The sequence below is a fragment of the Gambusia affinis genome, linkage group LG04, assembly GCF_019740435.1.
Source record: "Gambusia affinis linkage group LG04, SWU_Gaff_1.0, whole genome shotgun sequence".
In the NCBI taxonomy this organism is placed as follows: Eukaryota; Metazoa; Chordata; class Actinopteri; order Cyprinodontiformes; family Poeciliidae; genus Gambusia; species Gambusia affinis.
The window spans coordinates 10,154,036-10,177,967 of NC_057871.1; the positions used below are offsets into that span (position 1 = coordinate 10,154,036).

The following is a 23,932-nucleotide window of genomic DNA, read 5'->3' on the forward strand; positions in this document are numbered from 1 at the left end:
TGATGAGCTCAGGATTCCCTTTGTCTCTGATGCACTTTGATCGGACACTAATGCTATTCCTTCTTGTCTGTCCTTTTATCTGCACACCCTCCCCCCCCTTTTGGATCCAGCAAACCTGACAGGTAAACAAGCACTCCTTATTTACATTTCCTCTGGCTTACAGAGCCACTTTTCCTAAAAAAAAAACCTCTTCAAGGACTTCTGCAGATATTAGACTGAACTAGTGTCAAATTATGCTAATGTGGCTTTGATAACTGCTTCTTTACCTTAAGTGATTAAATAATTCAAGAAGAAAAGCTTTATACACTGCATTGGATAAATATAGCAGCCAATATTATGGGTGTGTAAATATTATGCATCAGCTCACAGGATGTGGTAATACACAATACTGGGTTCATAAAATGACAAGAAGAGATTTTAGCAATCTTCTGGTAAAAATAACAAATCTATTTTTGTTGGTTTCCACAAACAATCTGTTTAATGAAGTTTAATCAGTGTAGAAGATTTGACAAACTTATACATTACAGTTTTTATGCTTGTCCAAGTCTAAGGTGGTCTTTATGCTAAAAATCAAAACATATTGAGAGTGCTTCCCTTTCGTGTTTTCACTATTACATTAAAAACAGAATTGGACTTTCTGATTGGGTGCAGCAAGAAGGTCCTGGGTTTGAGTCCCAATCTTTCTGCATAGGGTTTCCATGTTCCCCATGTGCCAGGACAAAGTAGGCTTCCTCCCACAGTCCAAAAACACGACTGCTAGGTTAAATGGTCTCTCTAAATTCTCCTTTGGTGTGTGGGTGCAAGGTTGTTTGTCCTGTCTGTCTCTGTGTTGCCCTGTGATGGACTGGCGACCGGTCCAGGGCGTATCCGACTTCTCACCCGTAGAGCGCTGGAGATAGGCATCAGCACCCCTAACAACCCCATGAAAATAAACATGATATATAATGGATAGATAGATTTTAACTTATGACTTTCAACTGCAGTCCAAAGTCATGTAAGATATTGTGAAATTCCCATTTAGTTTAGATGTTGTAAATTCATAACTTTAGTATCATTAGCGGCTAATGGTTAGCCAGTAATGCTATTCAAAGTGCCTGAAAGTCATTTGTATGTTATCTGACAAAGTTTTTCTTCTCCTGATACCGACAATGCTGCTAGTCTAATCAAAAAGTGATGCTCTTCTGAATGTTGTCAACCAGGCAAACGGACCTGAGTTGGTTCTGCAGGAACTATAAATTGAAAATAGAGATCTAAGGCTACCAACAATCATGTCCAATATATTGAGACATTGGAAAAAATAATTAAGTTTGGCATAAGCATATAGACTCAAACTTAATTTCATACCAGGTGTTTCAGACACGTGAACCTGAGCCAAATTTCATCTGTTATTCTAGGAAAAGAGCTGAGGCCGAAGGAAGGAAGGGCAGTTTTCCCTGCAGCAAAGCCATGTCCTCCCACCATCCCACAGATCCTGTGGAGCTGCGGAGGATCAACTTCCAGACTCCAGGTAGGTGGAAGACATATACAATGCTAGTGAGAAGTTTACATACATGGATCTTGAAGATTGTATTCATTTAACTACAATAATTTTTAAGAAGACTAGGGTGTATAGGCTGGAATTTAGATTTTCCCCTCACAGAGTCAGTTTATACATGCAAGATCAAATATAAACATAAATCCACAATTATGTTTCTGCTGTATCTATTTTTACATTGACATGGACTTAAAGGGTGACAACTAAGAAAGAAGATTGACTGAAATTCTCCATTGCCCAAATGGACAAGCCAAACTCCTTCTTGAGAAAAGCTTCACAATTAGGTAAAGGAAGGATAAAGCAAGACAAGAAAACAGACAAGAAGAATGTTTGTTGGAGTTTAGATGACACCTTCAGACCTAACACTCTACCAATCATCAGGCTTGGTGGTGACAGCATCATGCTAAGGGTCTGTTTCACTCTGTCTTGTCTACTGGTGCATTCAACACCAAAGAGTCAAAGAATAAAGTTGGAAGAAAGTCTCCAAATTTTTCAACTTTCCTTTAAATCAATATTTAACTGGAGTGATGCGTGATAGTTCGCCCAACCCGTCTACATGTGTTTTGTGGACTTGGAGAAGGCATTCAACCGTGTCCCTCAGGGACCCATGTGGGGGGTCCTCCAGGAGTATGGGGTACCGGGCCCTTTGATATGGGCTGTCGGGTCCCTGTATGACCGGTGACAGAGCCTGGTCCGCATCGCCGGCAGTAAGTCGGGCTTGTTTCTGGTGAGAGTTGGACTCCGCCAGGGCTACCCTTTGTCACCGATTCTGTTCATTACTTTTATGGACAGAATTTCTAGGCGCAGCCAGGGTGTTGAGGGGATCCGTTTTGGTGGCCTTAGAATGGAATCTTTGCTTTTTGCGGATGATGTGGTATTATTGGCTTCACCAGGTTGTGATCTGCAGCTCTTGCTGGAGCGGTTCACAGCCGAGATTGAAGCAGCCGGGATGAGAATCATTGCCTCCAAATCCGAGGCCATGGTCTTGAGCTGGAAAAAGGTAGAGTGACTTCTCAGGGTGGGGGGGTGTCCTGCCCCAAGTGGAAGAGTTCAAGTATCTCAAGATCTTGTTCACGAATGAGGTATGATTGGAAAGAGGGGAGCGGGAGATTGACAGGCGGATTGGCGCAGCGTCTGCCGTCAAGCGGGCGCTGTACTGGCCCGTCGTGGTGAAGAGAGAGCTGAGCCAAAAAGCGAAGCTCTCGATTTACCGGTCAATCTACATTCCCAGCCTCATCTATGGTTATGAGCTTTGGGTCATGACCGAAAGAACGAGATCGCGGATACAAGCGGCCAAAATGGGTTTTCTCCGTAGGGTGTCTGGGCTCTCCCTTAGCCGAAAGTCAGACTCATTTCAGGAAATCAAGCCGTTTCAAAGCTCTCAGATGTAAGAAAACAGCTTAAATAACTAGAACTATCCCAGTATCTTTACCTTAACTTAACTGATCATTATGACCCTGTGTGTATTGGAAAATATTCCTGAGAAATTCAAACTTTTGCAGCCAAACAAAAGTTTTTAAACTAAAGTTCTTTGTTGCACTATCATGTCACTCTGAAGGTTGAAATGTATTTTTAAAAGCAGCTCGAATATTTATAAAATGTTTCTGCCTTGATGAGGAATGTGTGTAAACTTCTCAACAGGACATACAGGCTAAACATGGAATGCTGGTTCTGGTTATTGTTGTACTAATGAGGTTAATTTTGATGTTTTTCTCCTTTCGCAGCGTATCGTGTATCAGTCTACCGTGGTTATCGCCGTTTGTCAAGTCAGTTAGTCTCTCTCTCTCTCTTTATCTTTCTCTCTTACTCTCCCTCTATCTGTCATTCTAATTAACCTTCCATCCCATTCAGGACGAAGCAGCTTTAATTGACAACATTTAACCGAGCAACACCACAGAAAACAACAACAAAACAAATCCATGCTTATATTTTAACCACCTGTGCTGTTGATTCTCACCAGCTGTGCTCATATGCAATCAGGATGCATTTTTCGTACATCATTATTATTTTATTCTGTCCGAAAAAAAGTCACCTGCAAAATAATTAACTTTCATTTGCTTCTTGGCAGTACTCTAAACACCACCTCAGAGACTACAGCTTTTAATTTTTTTCTTCTAAAATAGTTCAGTTGCACAATGTCGGTATCAAAACAACGTCTCACTGTTTCTCACTGTGCTCGGCAGGCATGGCAAGTCACCCGCCCGTCCCCATCTCTGAGCTGGCAGATCACATTGAGCGCCTCAAGGCAAATGACAATCTCAAGTTTTCTCAAGAGTACGAGGTAGGAATGCTGATTATCTCCAATTCGGGGAAACTCATCTGGTTTTCTTACAGTCAGTCATGTTTATCAGTGCCATGTTATTTTTCAATTTCAGTAGCCTCCGCATTGACAACCCTTTTGATTTGCTGACTTTGAACGATACAAGATAAAGTCCATTTTCCTCCCTTTTATTATTGTCTTGTTCTGCGTACAAATATGGGAGAGAAAATGTCAAATTTGTGAGTTCAAACACAGTTTGCTTGCAGCCAGATGATTATCACCCTTGTTTCCGCGCTCTGGCATTGAAAGAGAGAAAGCAGGGATCAAGAAGCATCCGCAACGAAAGAAAGTGTTCTCTGAAATTTCTTTGCTCGATGCCTTCAACTTGCACCACAGTTTATGTAAAGCAATAACGGTATTAACTTGGAGATAACAGTGTGCCTGAATTTGGTAATGCTCACTAACAAAAGTGGACAGATCAGCAAAATTATTTCCAAGTACACCGGCTGTTACAGCAAGAGCTTGCATTACAATGAGCTCCACGGAGAGCTGTTAAAGCAGTAAAAATGTTTTGTTTTGCCACAAAAAAAAAGCATGTCCACCAAAGGGCCTTTGGGTGAAGGAGAAGGCATAAGGCTCTAATTGGCTACCACAAGACAGAGACAGATTGTGCGTGACAGATGTATAAAGCAATTCTAGGACACATTTAGGAAAAAGGCGAAAAAAATAATCCAACGAGGGCATTTAGCAGGAGGAAAAGACAAGACGGTGATGGAGAAGCTGTGTGTGTGAGACTGTGGTTGGTGCAGGAACCGCTCTGCTGGGCCTCACATTCTCTCTGCATGACTGTGTGCTTTGTTCGGTTCTGAACCCTCAGCAGAGGAGCATAAGAGATGGGTGGAAGAGCGGCCGAGGAACCAGAGGGAGGCCAGAAATGATTGCGGTGTGATAATCAGGCACACTTGGTGTTGGCACTGTGTGGAAAGCCGTCTTGAACTTACGAGTACGCATACATGCACTCAGCCAGCACCACTCCTGTCCATTTTTCCTCCACAAAAACCATAATTATGTGTCGTAAAATATTCAAAATTGCTAAATTGCCTTGGCTCTTCCCTCTTTGTGCCTCTCCATTGACAGCCCTGTAATGACCTCATGTCTGCCTCTCCCAGCTAACAGCAACGGTTACACTGTAATTACCCTCCAGGAGCTTAATGGTCTGACACAACCATCCTCTCTCTACCAATGGAAATTTATTGTGCTTTTATCATCTTTCCCTGGTAGTGAGTATGTCTGTTGAAAATGGAAAGTCTTCCTTGAAAAGGGATATCATAAGTATCCATGTTCCTGTCCAGAATCACTAACGTGCGTGTCTTAAATTTGCAGCGTGTTTTTAATAGTGGCTTGTAGCTGCATTGTTTGACACTGTCTGTTACAGTAATTTAAAAACTCTCACCAGCACCGCCAGACAGTGTCTGGTGGGAAGTTAGCTTTAAGTTAGCGTATGTGCAACTTTAATAAAAACTGCAGTAAATTAGTATTTCCACTTACAGAAGTCTGTTTTTTCCAAAATGATTTAGAGCATCATTGAATTTTTAATATCCGATAATTTGGGTGAATACAATATGCAGTTTTCACATGATGATTTCATTTATTTAGGGTGCCAACCTTTCTACAAGGAAAAGAAAAGGCTCATTGCCAGTAGTTGAGAATGCTTGGTGCAATTACTTTGGTCCATTTTGGTTTGGAAACCTTCCTCCTTTAATAAAAAAAAAATCATTTTATGTTTATGTGTGACAAAAAAAGGAAAAACAATACCCTTTGCAACACCATACCCATAAGTCATTAATCAGACAGTAATTCTTTCTTTAGTATACTGCTTGGAAACCACACTTAATGCTTTGATTTTGAATAAAAGCACAGAAGATTGAAATAAAGAATCCTAAAAAAAAAAAATTGTATGAGAAAATCTGAGTCAAAATGTTCCTAATGTTGCGCTCCCCGTTTTCTCCTGATCTGGGAACAGCATCAGGAATACACTGGTTTGTGGCTAGTTCAAGGCATCAAGGGTACAGCTCTTAATCCCTTCTTGTATGCACTGATGATGGAAAACATGACAAAAAGGGTTGGAAAGGAATCCATATGTATCATGATGTTTGTAGACAATGTGTACAGGGAAAACAATGCTTTTAAGTGGTAAAAATAGTGAATGTGGATGAGTTCAGTTACCTGGGGCCAACTGTCTAAAGCAGAGGGTTGAAGACGAGACTTCAGACTGGTTTCTAACAATGCTTGTTGGAAACAAGTATTGTTAAAGAGAAGGTTTATGAAGTGGTTATGAGGGTCTCTATGATTTCTGGTTCAGAAATGAAAATAACAAAGAGAGGATGCAGAGCTAAAGATGCCAAGATTTTCATTTCACGCACACATCCACATGATGATGGTGGTATGCTACATTGTAGCCGCAGCTGTAGGAAGTGAGGCTGCCATACAAACCTTTTACTACCTTCAGCAGGCAAGGCGAGTGACGTGGAAACAGATGAACTATCAAGTACCACCCCCAAAGGGAGCAGGCTAAAAAAGAGGATAAGATAAATCATCAGTCTAAATACATTTCTAAATACGTCAGAAATACATTTACAAATTATTTATTTGCTTTTGTTCTGAGAAAGATTTTGCAGCTTCAGATATAGGAAAAGAAACTTAAGCATAAAGATAATAACATTAGGTTTTTGCAATTGTTCACTGTAATTCCACCTGAACCTCATCATAACTATCCATAAAGGGCTCTGTTTGGTCCTACTAATCATACTTTGACCACGAATGCATAGCTTGAGACTATTTTTATCTTACGAAAACTGACAGCTTTTTTCTGTTACTTTGACATTTTTGTCTGAAAATTGCGTACATTTTTCTTTATCATAACTATGTTGAATGAGTCAGTTCTCGTGGTTTTTTTTTTCCTTTTCTTACTATTATGTAAATCCATTTCCTGTCAAATCTGAAAAAAATCAATACATTTCTAAATCTATGTTGTGTGTTGCCTTTGTGTCTTCCAGTCCATAGACCCATCTCAGCAGTTCACATGGGAGAACTCTAACTTGGAGGTCAACAAACCAAAGAACCGCTACGCTAACGTCATTGCATATGATCACTCGAGGGTCATACTCTCCGGCATTGATGGTAAGAAACACTTCCATCCGACTTGCAGCTCTGATTAAAGGCATATTGAGAGTTTTAGGTTTGGATGCAGTTAGATAAAGAAGTTACTAAGAAATTCTCATGCTGAGTCACGTACATCCAGTTCTATCATATAAATTTTTTTTTTCTGTAAGAGTTTTTTTTTTTTTATCTTAGCAGCAGCCAAGCTAGGACAGGTGTAATAATAGAGAAAATCTGTAGAACCACAGCTGGGTTTTGATGCCAAGAATGCTGAATTGCAGGCACAATTTGCAACATCTTAATCACAAGTGTGACAGGATTTTAAAAACATATTCAGTGAGACGAATGATTCAAAAAATTCTCAAGGGAAATTAGTTGCTGTTAATTACTGACATTACCTAATAACTGTTAAACCAAATATTGCTGTCGGATGCAATAGAGTTACATTTCTGGAGTTTGAATACTGCACCTAAAGATGCTGTACCTTACATTGGTTTTATGAAATCAAACAAATAACACAACTATTTTATGCAGGAAAGTAACGCAAAAAAGAAATGAAATCAAATTAAATTAATGACATAGATTTGATAAAAGAAATAAACACAAGTAACCTCCCATGTATGCAGAACTGGATCTCTCGCCATTCTGTCAATGCTGCTTTCCTTAGTCTCACTCGCCGGTGTCCTGGCACAACACCTGTGCCAGTGCCAGGGGCTGCTGCTGATGGTGGTGCTGGAGCAGCTGTGCACATTCAGTGAACCGCTATCAACTATCAATCTTACATGGTTCTGGCTTTAACATCCCATCTGGATCTCCATCAAATCCCAGGTCGCATTATCTCTGTGTCTAAAATGTTTATTGTCACAGATAGGGTAAGGATGCCTGGGCTCTACACCTGTTCATAAGGCAGGCGTAGAGCTTTATTTAAGTTAAGAGCAAACAACCTAGAATAAGGTAAATAGACTGTTTAGCGAACTAAAGAGACGATGTTACAGGTTTACTAATACTTGGCCTGCATTTTCTCAAATTCTGGGTCACCCCCAGCAGCAAGTCATGATCTCTCCCTCTCTGCCATCATTCTGTGTATCTATACATCTGTCTAGTACACAAGAGCAATATGTTGTTTCACCTGCTGCTCTTGCAGTGATAAAGCACCAACAGACCAGCTACCTTAACTACATGATGGTGTCTAGCCAAATGAATCTGTGAAGCTTTTTTACCTTATCCACTCAATCAAAACAAAACCCCTGGTGTGAAATCAACCTAAGATTTCAGAACCTATGAAGCTTAAGAAGTCATTGATTGCATTAGAACCTCTCTCCCACTTTAACCTAAAAAAAACAACCCTATTTAAAGCCCCTCTACTTAATTTTTCAACAAACATTTTCAAATCCATCTTTTTTTTGGTTCTTACAAATTAACAGTGAGTGAAGAAGCTGAAACTACCAAAGTAGGAAATGGCAAAGGCATAAAATTCCTAATATCAGCTGAAATGTACCTCTATTTTGTTGTGGCTAAAATTAACAGATTCCATTCTTCCTTAAAAGTCTTTAGTAAATGGTTTTGTGTACAGTTTCATTATATTTAGACTTCATTTTGAACACCTCACTCATGCTCAGTGTTGCTTCTTAGTGCAATGACAACTTCCTCATCTAAGAGTGCTGAGTTTACTGATCAGATGAAAATCAGATTTTTTAATTTTCTGCCAGTCACTGATTTGGGCTGGTGAAGCTGAAAATCATCAGCTGATTTTTTGGGGGGTAGCTCCCATCTGCTTTCAAGCACAATTGTTAAAAATGAAGAAAAACATAAAAACATACCAACTAGTGTGGACAAAGGCTCTCTTCATTGAACTGATATAATATGCTTAAAAAACTATTAATGTTAATGTTCTTATTCTGCATTTTGTCACATAAATGATATTATATTCCTCATTTCATAAAATATCGTGTTTTTCTATAAAAGATATAAAATCAAAGAAATCGTTCCACCTATAATGGCACCCTAATGTAAAACAGATTTCATAAGACACAATAATAATTTCAACATCAGAGGATTTGGTTATGAAAATATGCTCTTCACACTTCTTGGTAATACATTCTTTGTGCACCACTTTTTCTGTGGTGAGTGATCTAAAATGAGTGCAGGAAGCAAATAAGAAAAAAATAGTCGTAGTTATGTTCTGATTGTGCATTTGAAGCATGCTCACCCACCTCAGCTGGGAAAGACCTGAGGCAATGAAACCGGCTGCTCCAATGCTGAGAGAGGGAGGGAGTGGGAGGCCAAGCCCAAACAGATGAGCCTTATCTGGGCAGAGCATGTGTGAGAAGCCCTTCCACCCCCATCTGTCCTGGAGCTCTGGCTTGTCTGTCTTCCTTTCAGCTTTGAAAACATATACTCTTGAGCAGGTCCAAACCCACAGTACCACACATTCATCAATGCATACACGCACATACGCATTCACTGTGCTGTAAATAAAAAAACTTGAAAAAGAAAAAAAAAAACAGAAACAGAATGTGCAAAAGCACAGATATGCACTTTTTGCTCCCAGTCTCCTTCGTACATTCATAAAAGCGCAAGCCCTGCCAAGCCAGTACAGCCACCGATAAAGTGGAAGTCTTTGTGCATTTATATGCAGAATGCTTCAGTTTTAGTCCCTTGCAATAAAGTTAAAGCGCATCAGAGCATTAAAGCCGTCTGTCCTTTAAAGACTGAGTTTGATAAACACATGTTAGAAGCTCCTCTTACTGTCTGTCCCCATCCCACTGGAACGAAGATGTGTAAAAAAAACAAAAAGACTTTCATTTAAACGGGTTTGTGCGTCTGTGCTGTGTGAGATGTCGGGTTGGGGTTTTACAACTGTATGGGTCGTCCTCATAAAGTAATCTGGCTCAGAAAATCTGCTTCAATACTTTCTTTCTGTGGGGATTCGGCTTTTTTTTCCCTTTGACTTCTTCCTTTCTTTAAACTGTAAACTGTCATCAGAAATTTCTAAAGGATTCTCGTCTCCCACCTCAGCAGAATCGGGTCATGGCTCAACGTGCAATGTACTTTTCTGAATGCATGTCTTTGCGTGTGCTTTGGTGTTTTGCCGTATGCATGCATGTTTGAGCTGTGACTCAGTGATTTTTGGGATTATGGTATTAGGCCCTAGATGAGCGGGCCTTATCCCAAATCAAACACACACTGACGGTCTCCCACATCACACACACTCACACACAATCCCCTGCAGGACAGGCAGCGTCAGCCAAGTCTTACACAGAGAGAGCCTTACAGTCGTACTGCCATTATAGGCGAAACATCCACAGTATACTCTGATTAGGCCCATGATCGTCTTAGCTTGTATTATAAAACAAGACGACGGAACAATCCAACACCAGAGGACACTGGGCCTTATGAAAACATTAATTCCAGGAACTTATATAATTTTCAACCTTTATTACTTTGACATAAACCATCTCAGAGTGGTAGACTTTAATAATCCATTTCATTTTTTTCACCGCCATATAGCTTAATAATAAGAATAATTGATGTTCACAGGGATGTTCACATCAAGAACTGCGATTGCTTTTTAAAAACTTGTGGGATATAAAGATTACACTCGATATTAGAAAGCAAAATGATACACTGGATTCACTAGAATAAAACAGGATTTTAGCAATATTTTAATAAACATTTTAATAAATCTTTTATTATTATTTTAGAAATGTACACTAACATGCCATTTATTATGAACACCTGTTCACCTGTCTTTTAACATAAATAGTGAATCTTCCAATCAGATGGCAGCAAAGCATTGCTGTGTTTTGAATCTGGGATGGCTGGTATTAGACAGGTTGGTCTGAGTTTTTAAGAAACAAGTGGTTTAATTTTTACACACACTAACTCAGATATATAGAGAAATTTAAGAAAAACAGAAAATATCCAGTGAGCCACAGTTGTGTGGGAGAAAATGGCTTAGTGAGGACAAAGATGATGAGAACTGGTAGACTGGTTCAAGCCAACAATAACCAATTCTTACAGCCAAGCTATGCAGAATATTATCATCTCTCCAACAGCAGAAGACACCAGGTGCCATTCCTGTTAGCTATTGGACAAAAACAAACTGGAAAAATGTTACCTGGTCCGATAAATGTTGATTTTAGCTGCAACATTCAGATGGTCAGATCAGATTTTGGACTCAGATCAGTATACCTGATTTCCTGAACATGTCAGTGAATTGTTCACTGTGTGTCGATATTCTTCACCAACACCAGATCTTAGTGTTTTAAATCAAATAATCACTAACCAGTTTAGAACAATCCAGCTCAGGTTTGATAAGTCAAAATGTTTTTAACTTGAGATGATCAAAGTACTCAAGACATCCTTAGTGACTGACAATTCACTGATTGGAAAACATATACTTTGTTTTTTACCTGGCATTTCACCATTTGTTTTTCTACTGAACATCCACAATATTGTCAAACAAATTATTTTAAGCTATAAGAATGTTGTCATTTTTCATGTAGCCCCGTCTTGTCGCCCAGAAAAATAAAGTATTTATGAGTCTGTTTTTTTAATTAAACAAGGTAACTACATCTTGCCTTATTTAAAAATTCTCAAACGTAGATGCAACACAGTGATAGGCTTTTAACACGCACTTTTATATTCCGGTGCATAAAAGTAAATTAAAGTTACTTCCTCTGAAAAACCAACATACATTCTGCTTTACTCGTGGGTTTTTCCCTTAATTCCTCGAGCTCCTGATGATTTCCTTTGTGTCCTCGTTGTCCAGGTGTCCCTGGCAGTGACTATATTAATGCGAACTACATTGATGGCTACCGCCGTCAAAATGCATACATAGCCACTCAAGGCCCTCTTCCGGAGACCTTTGGGGATTTCTGGAGGATGGTCTGGGAGCAGCACACAGCCAACATCATCATGATGACAAAGCTGGAGGAGAAGTCACGGGTGAGACGATGTGGTGGAGTTACGCTGGAGTATAAGACAGCCATAACTCGATAGAATAAAGACAATTCAACATACTCAGGTTTACCACTAGTGGAAAATAAAAAGGTCAAGGAAGCTCACACACAGTGGAAGTGTAGTTAACTTAAAGCCCATTCCATAAAGTGAATAAGACATTATATTGTTTGTCTAGAATGATTAGACAAACAATCTAATCATTCTAGACAAACTGGAATCACTGGAAGCAACTTAGGGTCAACTGTAGCAGACTAGTGGCTATGTTGGAAGAAAAAAAAAGGTTTATCATGAAGCAATTTTATAAAGTAACATAAAATTATTAAAATTATTAGATTGTGTCACACACTAACAGTTAAATGCAATCACCTAGTTTATATATTTTTAAAGTTAGTGCATAGTAAATTAAGTTTTCTAACTGCATATAGAGACAGGGTGTGTCAGATTAGTAGGCAATCATAGAAATTTACTTCATTAGGTTTCTGGGTTTTTTCTTATCAATCGAAAGATCAACACAATAACGCTGTCCACTTCATATGCATGTGAAGTGGAAAGAAAATGATAACTAAAAAGCTGGAAAATGTGGCATACATTTGTTTTCACGCCTCCTTACTCTGATACCCCTGAAAAAATCCCGCAGAACCAATTCAGAAGTCATGAGTTGTGGACAGAAAAGCAGTTAGTCCTTTGTTACAAAGACTTACCCTCATCAAAGAGTGCAAAACCTGTTGTTGAAAGAAAAGCATGACTTTGAGGTTCTGCTTAAAGTTTGCCACAAGCCATCCATGGGTCAGCCCAAGCATATTAAAAAAATAAAAAGCATTTCTTTGGTCAGACGAGACGTTTAGGCCTATATGTAAAACTCATTATGCTGTGGGGATCCTGTTCATTGGCAGGAACTGAAAAGGTAAGCAAGAGTCAGTATGAAGGTGGATGGAGCTAAAATACAGAAAAACCCCAAACGAAAACCTGAGACAGCAAAAGAGCCAAGAGCTGCAGCGTCTCCCTTGTCAGCCGGAAATAGAGCTCAGTCACACAGTAAAAACTAAAATGGAATTTTAGAAAATGTCCTAGTTAAATTCTAAACCTAAAAGCTTCGGAGAATTTGTGGCAAGACTTGAAAATTCTGTCATACAAATGCTCTCAAATCAGTTTGATTTCAGCTTGTGTTTCTGTGCATAAAAAAATAATTAAAAATGTCTGATTGTGCAAAGGTGGTACAGACATACCCCAAAAGACTTGCACCTGAATTTTAAGCAAAAGGTCCTTCTACAAAAGTATTGATTGAGGGCAGTTCCACATTATTTTTAAATGTTTGAAACAGTGTCAATCATGTATTCTTTTAATCTCCCTTCAGTCTATTTGTATTATATTAAAACTTGTGCTTCTCTCATGACTAGCGTTAAAGGGGCACATACACATTTCCAAGGCTCTGCACATAATCATTAGTTTTAAATCATTTTGTTTGGCTTAAACCAGTGAGCAGCACAAGGCCACATCCAGTGGATCAGAACAGAAAAGAGCAGAACAGAATATGTTGGTGAGCAAGGCCGAAAGGGGATTACAGACAAAGCTAAACTGCGGCCGGTGATGAATTAGAAAGTCTTTTGGTTTTGAGGCATTTTGCTGTTAACTGAATGTGCACTTGAGTGAAAAACCAGTATAATGAGAATGTCGTAAGAATAAAGTGAACAAGAATGGCTCGAGGTATGAATCATGATTAAGTGCTAACCAATTATGTCCAGAGTCCTTTTCAGAAAACGATCCTTTCTCCCCGTCTGTGCTTCTTCTCCTACTAACCTATGCTTTGTGTTAAATCTCTGTTTCCGTTTCAACCTTTTCCAACTGTCTCTGTTGTGTCTCTCTGACCCTCAGATGCCCTCTTATTTCTTCTCTAAGGCAAGATCTCTCTTTCACTCCTTTTCTAATCCTCCCCTTTTTAATGCACCCTAATCCTTTTGCCCCTTTGTTCCCCCTGTTTGGTTTGTTTTCTCGGCTGTATTAAGTGATAATGTAGACTCATTTACCAAAACACATGTTCTGAAATCGGTTTTACTATAACCACTGCAGGTCAGAGACAGTGCACATGAATGTGTACAGTTTGCATGATCACAACACTTTTTCTTTTTTTTTCTCCCACCATTAAAAAGAAGAGTAGTTCATCAGTCATTACATAAAATCTTAGTTAACCTCTGAGGCTAAAGATTAATGAAGATCTTTTTTTTACCTGTGTTGTTAAGGTCCTGCAGGGACATCTTTTAATTTGGAGATATTTGCCTCTTTCCTTTCTTCCCAGCCCTGGACGACTGTATATGTCAGAGTAGCAAGCTGCTCATTTGAGAAAACCATTTGATCTTATTAACACCTCTCAGCGTTACTCAGTCTTGTATTTACACATTAAGTATAAAAATGATCACAGATGGTTCCACCATGGGAATCTTGCCAGAACCCTTCCTCCTAGCGCAAATCAAGCCACAGTCGTGCTGTTGGACCATAAATCTATGGTTAATATAGTCGTCACACCAGTTTCCTTTTTTATTCTGCCCTCTTTATTCGCTGGCAGCGCTCTCAGCCCCCCTACGTGTACAACCATTTGTGTCCCTGCGCTGTCTCAAGGTCTGGTGGGAAAACAACAGTTGGAAAGCTGTAATTACAGCCTGAACATCCAGGCCAAAAAGCATAATCCTCAGTTTGGAGCAGTGGAATGCAGAGCAAACTGAGCCGTCTTTGATGTGAGGACTGGAGGGATCAGCACATAACGTTTGGTTTGGCCTGGTTCTGCCAAGGCCCATTGCCCCCCCCCCTGCCCCTACCAACCTCTTTTATCTCCTCTGGGATTTTCTTTTCTTCCCTTCTCTTTAGTCTCTCAAGCCAAGTTGCAGAACTACAAATATGACCGTTCTAGACCAAGAAATTCCAGGTGCTTTGATGGTCGTGGCATGCCATGAGATTTCTCTGTAGGTATTTGTGATGGAGCGCAGGGGAACATGCATAGCCAAATCTCGTCCTGGGCATTTTACAACCTATAAGTGGTTCCGTTGGAGGATTCGTCAGCGGGTGGCCATTTTCTCTCTACTTTCTTCCTCTTGCTGTCACTTTTCACTGCACACTCTCACTAAAACCCTTCTCCCGCCACACTGGTCTGATTCTGTATGAATATATCTGTCTGAATTATTTAAATTCTCAAACTGATCTACTTCATCACTGTCCTCTCTTTTTTCACTTCTTTTGCACTTGTGCCCTCTTCAGTGTTTTTCTACAGAAATGTGCACATGTAAAATAAACCACTTCTGCATCTCACAAGTCCTCGTCTTCTCCTTTGTAGGTGAAATGTGATCAGTACTGGCCAACACGTGGCACAGAGACCTATGGTCTCATCCAGGTCACTCTGCTGGACACAGTGGAGCTGGCCACCTACTCTATGAGGACCTTTGCTCTTTACAAGGTAGCATGCAAAACAGTAATACTTCTTTTTCAAAATCAAGTGTCCACATGACATTTTTTGAAGAGAGATGCTCCTCAACACTGCAGCGCTCTCAAATTATTTCATTATTCTTCACGGAAAATAAAATATTTGCGTTAAACTTTTTGAATATATTTAATTAATTGATCAAAATTAACACATTGAAGTCCCAGCAGCTCATTTCATTTTTGAAATGGTGATTAGAAACTGTTGAATTTTTAGGTTGCTAAAATTGCTGAAATGATTTACCATGTAATAAATTTGGTAACTGCATGACACTGTTCAGGCAGTTTTCTTTGTTTCTCAAAACCTAAAGCAACCCAGCAAAGGTACTTTGATCCGGAAATAACTTGACTATTATTTCCAGACTATTCTTTTTTGCTAGATGTCCGATCAGGCATCTAGCAAAAAAAAAAAAAATCTAAATGCAACAATAGACTTAAAGATTCAAAAACCTGAGCTTACAGCCAGGGCTCATGAGACGTAGCAATAAATTTGTCTGAACCTACTTTTGTAAAGAAGTTTGTAAATATTTTCCTACATGCAAATTTTCAGGAGGATAAAAATCTTTTTATCTTGATGATTTTAAAATAATTTATTAAAAGAATAACTGTATCTTAATCTGCATTTGATCCGCCTTATCTGCTCCTGCAGAGCGGCTCTAATGAGAAGCGTGAGGTTCGTCACTTCCAGTTCACAGCCTGGCCGGACCACGGGGTCCCCGAACATCCCACCCCGTTCCTGGCCTTCCTCCGCCGGGTCAAAGCCTGCAACCCCCCAGATGCTGGACCAATGATTGTGCATTGCAGGTGTGTCTGATTTTCTATAATACTGTTATATCAGCTACTGAGATGTATTTATGCCTATTCAGTGAATGCAAAAGGGAAACAAACCCGATCTTCAAGATGTTTTTGAGGGGGTAGTTTGGGATTTTAGTTTATGAAAATCAGCCAGAGTTCAAGAGCACTTGTTTAAAACTTTTTAGACAGCCTAGAATTACCTGCCAATATGCAAACCCCAGACCACCATGACTGGCTTCGGCTCCCGGATTCCTTTCTTAACAAAATTCACCATCTCAAACATTTCCCATGATTACTTTCCAGTTTTGAAAATTGGCCATTCATGCTGCCAGAGAAGCTGGGTTCGTAAGTTTACATTTAAATGAGTTGCTGTCTAAGCAGCGGGAGGCTCATTTGCTGGATGGAAGAAGATTCTGAAAACGTGTCATTACTGTCACGGCACAGTGTCGAGCTCCAGAGTTGGAAAGAAACAGCTATTTGCTTTTACCAGTGAGCGAGAGAGAGCGAGCAAGGGAAGGACAAAAAGGATAGAGCTGAGTGGGGAAAATATGGAGCAGAAGCTCTCAGGAGGAGGAATTAGTGGAGTATGGATGTGGAGGAAGAAAGGGAGGGGGATCGGACACAATGATTGAGAGAAAGTGGTACCAAGGGGAGTGGAAGTTAGAGGGGGAGATTTGTGCAGAATGGGAGAGAAGGTGAAGTGAAATCCCGGATGCAGTGAATGAAAATGATGAATTAAAGAATCACGGCGATGGGGAGAAAATGGAGTGTAAAAAAAAAAAAAAAGGAAAAATGTAAGAGTGAAAAAGTGGCGGTGCTGGCGTTCGAGTTTTGGACGGGTACTTAGAGCGAAGATAAAGAGTCAGGGGGATGAGGGCAGGAGGCTGGCAGGAGAGGAGCTCTTCCTAATCTTCTGTCGTAGTCAGATGGAGTATCCAGCAGGATTATCAGTCAAATTTAATTATCTCGGCAAGACTCCATCATGATGGACCTTAACACATCAACCGGCCTCAACGGGCCCGATCTCATTCCACCTGAACAACACGCACATGCAGAGTAAAATTAATATAATCATATAAAGGGTTCTGTATTCGCTTGCAGAAACCTGCTCAGTCAGGTCGTCTCGCCGTTTAGGTACCAGCGCAGCAGAAATGTGAAGTGTTAGGGTCGGCAGCTAAATGTATAAAATTTCTGGATTATATGTCGATGGGGGTGATATGATTAGGATGCTGACTCATTGCTGATTTCGATTTTCTACATGCCTTGTTGGTACTGTCTCCTGCTGGCATCGTTGCTGTGTTTTGCTTCATTTAGGCGCCAAACACTGGAGCTTTCCAAGCTCAGATTTAGTGCTTACATTGGTCTCATCCAACCTAGGTGAGACAATCACATCACCATCTGTCGGCCCATTTATTTATTTATTTATTTGTTATCGTTTTAGCGCTGGTGTGGGCCGAACTGGCTGCTTCATTGTCATAGACGGTATGACAGAGCGCATCAAGCACGAGAAGACTGTCGACATTTACGGCCACGTCACGCTGATGCGCTCTCAGAGGAACTACATGGTCCAGACGGAAGACCAGTACATCTTCATCCATGATGCTTTACTGGAGGCCGTGACGTGCGGGAACACTGAGGTCCCTGCCAGAAATCTGTACTCCTATATCCAGAGGCTGACGCAAATTGAGCCGGGAGAGAACGTCACTGGCATGGAGGTGGAGTTCAAGGTAAGGACAAATATGTGCACCACTGAAGGATTTATTAGATGTAAGATGATTTATGAGATTTTTTTATATGTCTTTGTTTTATGCAACAGATAAAACAAACACGACACAAACTAGCAATGGAATAAGTGGCCTATTAAGAATCTGCAAAAATCACCTTAAATATTAGGGAAAATAAACCAACACATAATAAGAAAAAAATGTGTATAAAAAAATAATTTAGGAACATTAACAAATGAGAAAAATTAAATAACTTAAAAAACTGTATGTAAAATTGTATTAAAATAGAAAATGGAAAAAAATAATGAAATAAAAAATTTTACTTAGTAAAGCAAAAAGATTGGAAATAAAATGAGAAGTTAAATAACCGTGGTAATGTTAAATTAATACTATTGGAAATGATAAACAAATATTAATTTATGTCACACCGTGTAACCAGATAAATTGGGAAATTTCTTTTTTTTTTGGATGCAAATCAAGCCTATTATTTATTTTTTTCTATATTTATCGCCACTTTTGGCAGGATTCGTCTTGAAGGAATGTTTTAACTGTTAACCTCTAAGCTTCTTTCAATCTTTTATTATTTCCTGTCATATTATGTTTTACTAGTTCTTATCATTTCAGTTCACCTTAAAGAGGTTGTTATATGAATTAAGGTTGAAGTTCAAGAGAGCTGCTGGTTTGCAGCTCTTCATTGTGAGGCTTAAAATATCTGCTGGTGCTACCGGAGAGGATCGTGCCTCTGAAATTAGGGGAGCACATGTTTTTTTTTTACACAAAGATGTACTTTTGTAAACTTTGAGTAAAAAAGTTTACAAAAGAACCTTTGCTGATTGATGTTTTACTCTTTTAACTTTTTTACTCTGATATCCACTTCATCTGATAAGATCTCTGCAGGTCTAACTGTTCTGGCTGTCTCAGGTATATATAAAGTAAAAGCAGGTGGTTCAGATTTTTACGGAAAATGTTTTATGTCTGCTCAAATGCTCAGAAGGCAAAGTCAACATAAAGCAACGCCACATAGTCTCCTCCATGAAATGGCCCAGCATTCCCCTCTTAATAGCAGTGGTCTCCTTCCAAAAGACAGCGAATGGGAACCAAAATGCCACGATCGTCTCTTTTGTTGCATTTCATCTTGGTGGAACACCCACGGGACGTCGCGGGTTGCCGTCTGAAGCTACAAAGCATGATGATGGGTGTCATATCCAAACGCATAAAAATCAAAGAAAAGCTGAAGCATGTGTGTGAGAAAATCAACACATGCGGTTCCGCGATTAAGGCAGGGTGTTTTTTTTCCCCCTCGCTCAACATTTTCAAAGCCAATATTGGCATGTGTCAAATGGAGTGGTAAAGACGTCGTGTTTGTTTGCTGATAAAACAGAATCAAAGTCAGCACAGGCGGCGTGAAGAGTTACTGCTGTTGATGCTGGAAAGCCGGTTTGCAGTCATAGCCGGATGACTGGTGGAGCTGTGGTCAGGGGGGATTTTCTGTCTCAACTCGCCTGTGAGAAAACAAGGTAGAGCTGGTTCTTTCACAGCCGCTCACTTAACCGGACCCCATTGTTCCGCCAGCGTCTGCGGTTTCTCCATCGGCCCGTTTTTCTGTTGTTCTGTCTCCCATTTAAAAGCAATGTCATCCAATAGCTGAGGGTCAGGGGAGTATTCCCTGTGTCTGCACATGTACTCACATAAAATCACGGTTTGATTTTAAAAAAAGATTTTGTCTTTATTTTTCTTCCTTAGGGTGAGGGTCTTTTCTTTTATTTTTCCACTTTTTTTGCCTTCCGGTGCTGGTTCATGTGTGGTTCACATATGTGAGCTGAGACAGTGTGGGGCCTTGTGGTTTCCTGCACCCCAACTCTTGATTTTCTCCTCCTCTTATTCGTCTCATTATATTCGCCCCTTTCCATTCCTGAACCGCTGCCCCGATCCCTTGGAGTCGCCCCCGCTTTGTTTATTCAATTTAAGACGTCGGGCTAAATATCCTGAGGCCTGCCTGGTTTAGCCAATCTTCCTGTTTTACTTATCCAGGTTGCCAGAGGATGTCCAGAGCTTGTGTTGAATGCATTTCAATATGCTCCTTGAATTTGTTTACACTTCTTTGTCCTTTTTTTCCCCTTCAGTTGACCCATATCATTACTTCATAGACTCTTATTTTAAAATTTTATCAAAAGTAATTTTGCAATGATTTAATATACGTATAATGGATATTGTGTTTGCTTCCAGCGTCTGGCCAGTGCCAAGGCCCATACGTCTCGGTTTGTGAGTGCCAATCTGCCATGCAACAAGTTCAAGAACCGACTGGTGAACATTATGCCCTATGAGACGACGCGCGTGTGTCTGCAGCCAATCAGAGGGGTGGAAGGGTCCGACTACATCAACGCCAGCTTCATTGATGGATACAGGTATTCGCCCCTTTCTATTCGTTTGAAATTGCTGTTGCTTTGTCTGGAGGGTAAGCTACACATTTATCATGTGCTTTTGTTTGCAGGCAACAACGGGCCTACATAGCAACCCAGGGCCCACTGGCTGAGACCACAGAGGACTACTGGAGAATGCTGTGGGAACACAACTCCACTATAGTTGTCATGTTGACCAAACTGAGAGAAATGGGACGGGTACGTCAAAGACTAACATGCATGGTGGAAGTATTTTTTTATGCTACAACCATAAAATGGACAACTATTAGTCATATCCTCTGTAAATCTGTTCCTTATGTCAGAAAGTTGAGAGAAGTGACATTTTGAGTTTGCCACAAAGCATCAGATAATACCAAAATTGAACTTTTTGCTCCACATACAAACCTCTGTGTGGTAGCGAAGTAACACCACACATCACCTTGAACACCCTAAACCTACTGAGAGACACCATCAATCTGTCAGGAGGCTTTCCTTCAGCAGGGACATGGAAATTGGTTGGAGTTGTGGAGAAAATGGGTGGAGCTAATTACAGCACAATCGTGAAAAAAAAAAAAAAAAAAGAACACATAGATGTTCATCTTCCAGGAGGTTAAGAACCATAAACATACAGTCAGAGCTGCAGTGTGAATGTTAGAAGTGTCCAGCCCTAAATCCAACAGAGAATATCTGGGAAAACTTGAAAGTGGCTCTTCACTCTCTGATTTGTCTAAACTTGAGCTATTTTATTATGAACAATGGGTAGGAAAAAAAAAGGAGTCTTTAAATCGGCAAAGCTGTTAAACATGTATCCCAAAAGACTTGATTGACTGGATTTGTAATTACAGCAAAAGTTGCTTCAATAAAGTATTGACTCAGACAGCGAAATAAAATTCAGATTTTCCTTTGTTGGTATTGTGCTCAATTATGTACCACTTTTTGGTCTATCACAAGCAATGATGACAAAATACTTGGTTTGTTGTAATGCACAGGTGACAAAAGCCAGTGCTTAATCAATGTCCTGTCTAACACAACTGAATCAAATAGCCCAATTTGCTCCTTAGTATTTACTGAAGTTCTGCTAATGGCCTCATTACTTAATTCAGGTTTTTTGAAGCAGAGACACTTCTAAAGGTTGCAGGACACCGGCTCTCAAGTACTGGACTTATAAAAAATGTGAAAAAGTTGAAGATCTTTGAGCACTTTTGCACAGCACTGTACAATTGAGATTTGCTCATGATAAGAAAGTCCAAAGTTGTTATGCTTTTTAAGTAATACCCTGAAACTTCATGTGGAAATCTGAAGATAATGATTTGTGTTGTCCTCTGCAGGAGAAGTGTCACCAGTACTGGCCAGCAGAGAGATCAGCCAGGTACCAGTACTTTGTGGTTGATCCTATGGCTGAATATAACATGCCTCAGTACATCCTCCGAGAGTTCAAAGTGACTGATGCCAGAGTGAGTCTTCTGTTTGCTTCCGTGCATTCATGCTGCTATAAGGTTTTGATTTATGCATAAATACAAGATAACCCCCCAAACCACTTACTTTCTTCATTCAGGACGGCCAATCAAGAACGGTTCGTCAGTTCCAGTTTACTGATTGGCCAGAGCAAGGAGTGCCAAAATCGGGAGAAGGATTTATTGATTTTATTGGCCAAGTTCACAAAACTAAAGAACAGTTTGGCCAGGATGGGCCAATTACTGTGCACTGCAGGTAGGAGTGTTTTTCTTGTTGTTTTTGTTTGTACCCTATTGAAATATTTGTCTAGTCCTACATATTTCTGAGCCTAAGAAACAGCCAACAATGCACACTGTGGCATTTGGAAGAAAACAGAGAAACTTGGAAGCCTGGAAATACCATCCCTAATGGTATTCTACAAAATACATGAAGGGTGGTTGTTTGCTGCATGAGGGACTGGTGCACTTCACAAAATAGATGGCATCATAGGGAAAGACTATCTGTAAATATTTACGCAACATCTCAAACGTCACCCAGGACTTTAGAGCTTGACATAAAAATGTCTTTCAATATATATACAATCACTTCAAGCGTTTTGTCAAATTAGTTGATCAGAATTGGGAAGATGTGTGCAAATAACACAGCCTACAAACATGACTCAGTTACATTCATTGTATTAGGAGTAATATTCCAAAATTAGAGCAAAATACTGTAAGGGGAGGGATACCCAAAAAAATGTTACCTAAGTCTTACAATGCTAAAGAAATTATAGTCTGTAAGTAACAGAAAGTAATGTAAACTTCTTCATACATCCTTTTAGCATCTAGTAAATGTGAACAATGTTGGTAATCCCATTTCATGTAAAAAAAAAAAAGTTAAATATTAAAGTCATATTGTGAAAAGCAAGTTACATATTTTACATTATATGCAAAAAAAATTTTTCAACTGTTTGAAATTAAGATTAAGTGTCCCTTATTTGAGAAACTGATTTGCTACCTTGAACCACAACAATGATTCAAGAGCCACATCCAGTCTAGTTCTGTTATGTCAATGTCAATGTCAAATTTATTTATATAGCACTTTAAAACAGGCATAGAACTGCACCAAAGTGCTGTACAAGAATGACAACAACACAAATGAATGAAAACAAAGTATCAAACACTAGTTCAATTAAATGCCAAGGAATAAAAATGAGTTTTAAGAAGCAATTTAAAATGATCCAGGCTGTGGACAGATCTAATTTGGAAAGGTAGATTGTTCCATAGAGAAGGAGCAACAGCAGAAAAAGCCCGATCTCCTTTCCTCTTAAGTCGGGTCCGAGGAACTGTCAGTAAAAGCTGATTATTAGAACGTAGGGTTCTGGACACGGACTGAAATTTTAAAAGTTCCAGAAGATAAGGGGGAGCTAATCCATTTAAATCTTTATAAGTTAATAAGAGAATCTTAAAATCTATTCGATAAAGAACAAGCAGCCAATGTAAAGAGGCCAGTATGGGCCATATATGGTCACGCTTCCTGGTTCCTGTAAGAAGCCGAGCCGCTGCGTTCTGGATCATTTGAAGTCGCTGCATCTGTGATTTATCCAGGCCTCTATATAATGAATTGCAATAATCCAGACGAGATGTGATGAAGGCATGGATAAGTCCTTCAAAGTCTTTTAAACAAAAATAAGATTTAACTTTAGCTAAAATACGCAGGTGATAAAAACTTGATCTAACGACAGAGCTAACTTGTTTATCTAGCTTTAAACAACTATCAAAAGTAAAACCAAGATTCCTAGCAGAGGTCTGACAAAACCGAGCTAAAGAACCAAGAATCAGATCTGGATCTGTTGTGTGACTCTGACCAAATAGTATAACTTGCGTTTTACTTTGATTGAGGTGAAGAAAGTTTTGTTCCATCCAAGATTTGACTTCTGTTAAAGCTTACTGACTGATAAAATATAAGCCACCTCTACATCAATTCATATCTAACTGGTTTCCCATCTTCTAACAGTGCTGGAGTCGGGAGGACCGGTGTGTTCATCACCCTGAGCATCGTCCTGGAGAGGATGAGGTACGAAGGGGTGGTGGACATCTTCCAGACGGTCAAGATGCTGCGCACTCAGAGACCTGCCACCGTTCAAACAGAGGTGAGATTATGTTTTCACTAATATCTTATTTGACATAAAAACAAA

The 23,932-nt window shown here is 39.7% G+C and overlaps 1 protein-coding gene across 20 annotated transcripts in view; it reads left to right on the forward strand.

Annotated features, from left to right (window-relative positions):
* Window positions 1-23,932, forward strand: part of ptprdb (protein tyrosine phosphatase receptor type Db) — a 196,753-nt gene that overhangs the window by 168,374 nt on the left and 4,447 nt on the right. For 11 of the 20 annotated variants that reach the window (XM_044115204.1, XM_044115203.1, XM_044115216.1 and 8 more), the window contains 15 exons: window positions 111-122; window positions 1,395-1,507; window positions 3,259-3,300; window positions 3,718-3,815; window positions 6,851-6,974; window positions 11,728-11,903; window positions 13,791-13,814; window positions 15,241-15,360; window positions 16,033-16,187; window positions 17,620-17,905; window positions 20,129-20,307; window positions 20,394-20,520; window positions 21,630-21,755; window positions 21,857-22,011; window positions 23,752-23,887. In XM_044115204.1, coding sequence (XP_043971139.1) covers window positions 111-122; window positions 1,395-1,507; window positions 3,259-3,300; window positions 3,718-3,815; window positions 6,851-6,974; window positions 11,728-11,903; window positions 13,791-13,814; window positions 15,241-15,360; window positions 16,033-16,187; window positions 17,620-17,905; window positions 20,129-20,307; window positions 20,394-20,520; window positions 21,630-21,755; window positions 21,857-22,011; window positions 23,752-23,887 — 1,873 coding nt within the window. The remainder of the gene's footprint in view (window positions 1-110; window positions 123-1,394; window positions 1,508-3,258; window positions 3,301-3,717; window positions 3,816-6,850; window positions 6,975-11,727; window positions 11,904-13,790; window positions 13,815-15,240; window positions 15,361-16,032; window positions 16,188-17,619; window positions 17,906-20,128; window positions 20,308-20,393; window positions 20,521-21,629; window positions 21,756-21,856; window positions 22,012-23,751; window positions 23,888-23,932) is intronic. The other 9 variants (XM_044115214.1, XM_044115219.1, XM_044115220.1 and 6 more) reach the window with 3 other exon arrangements.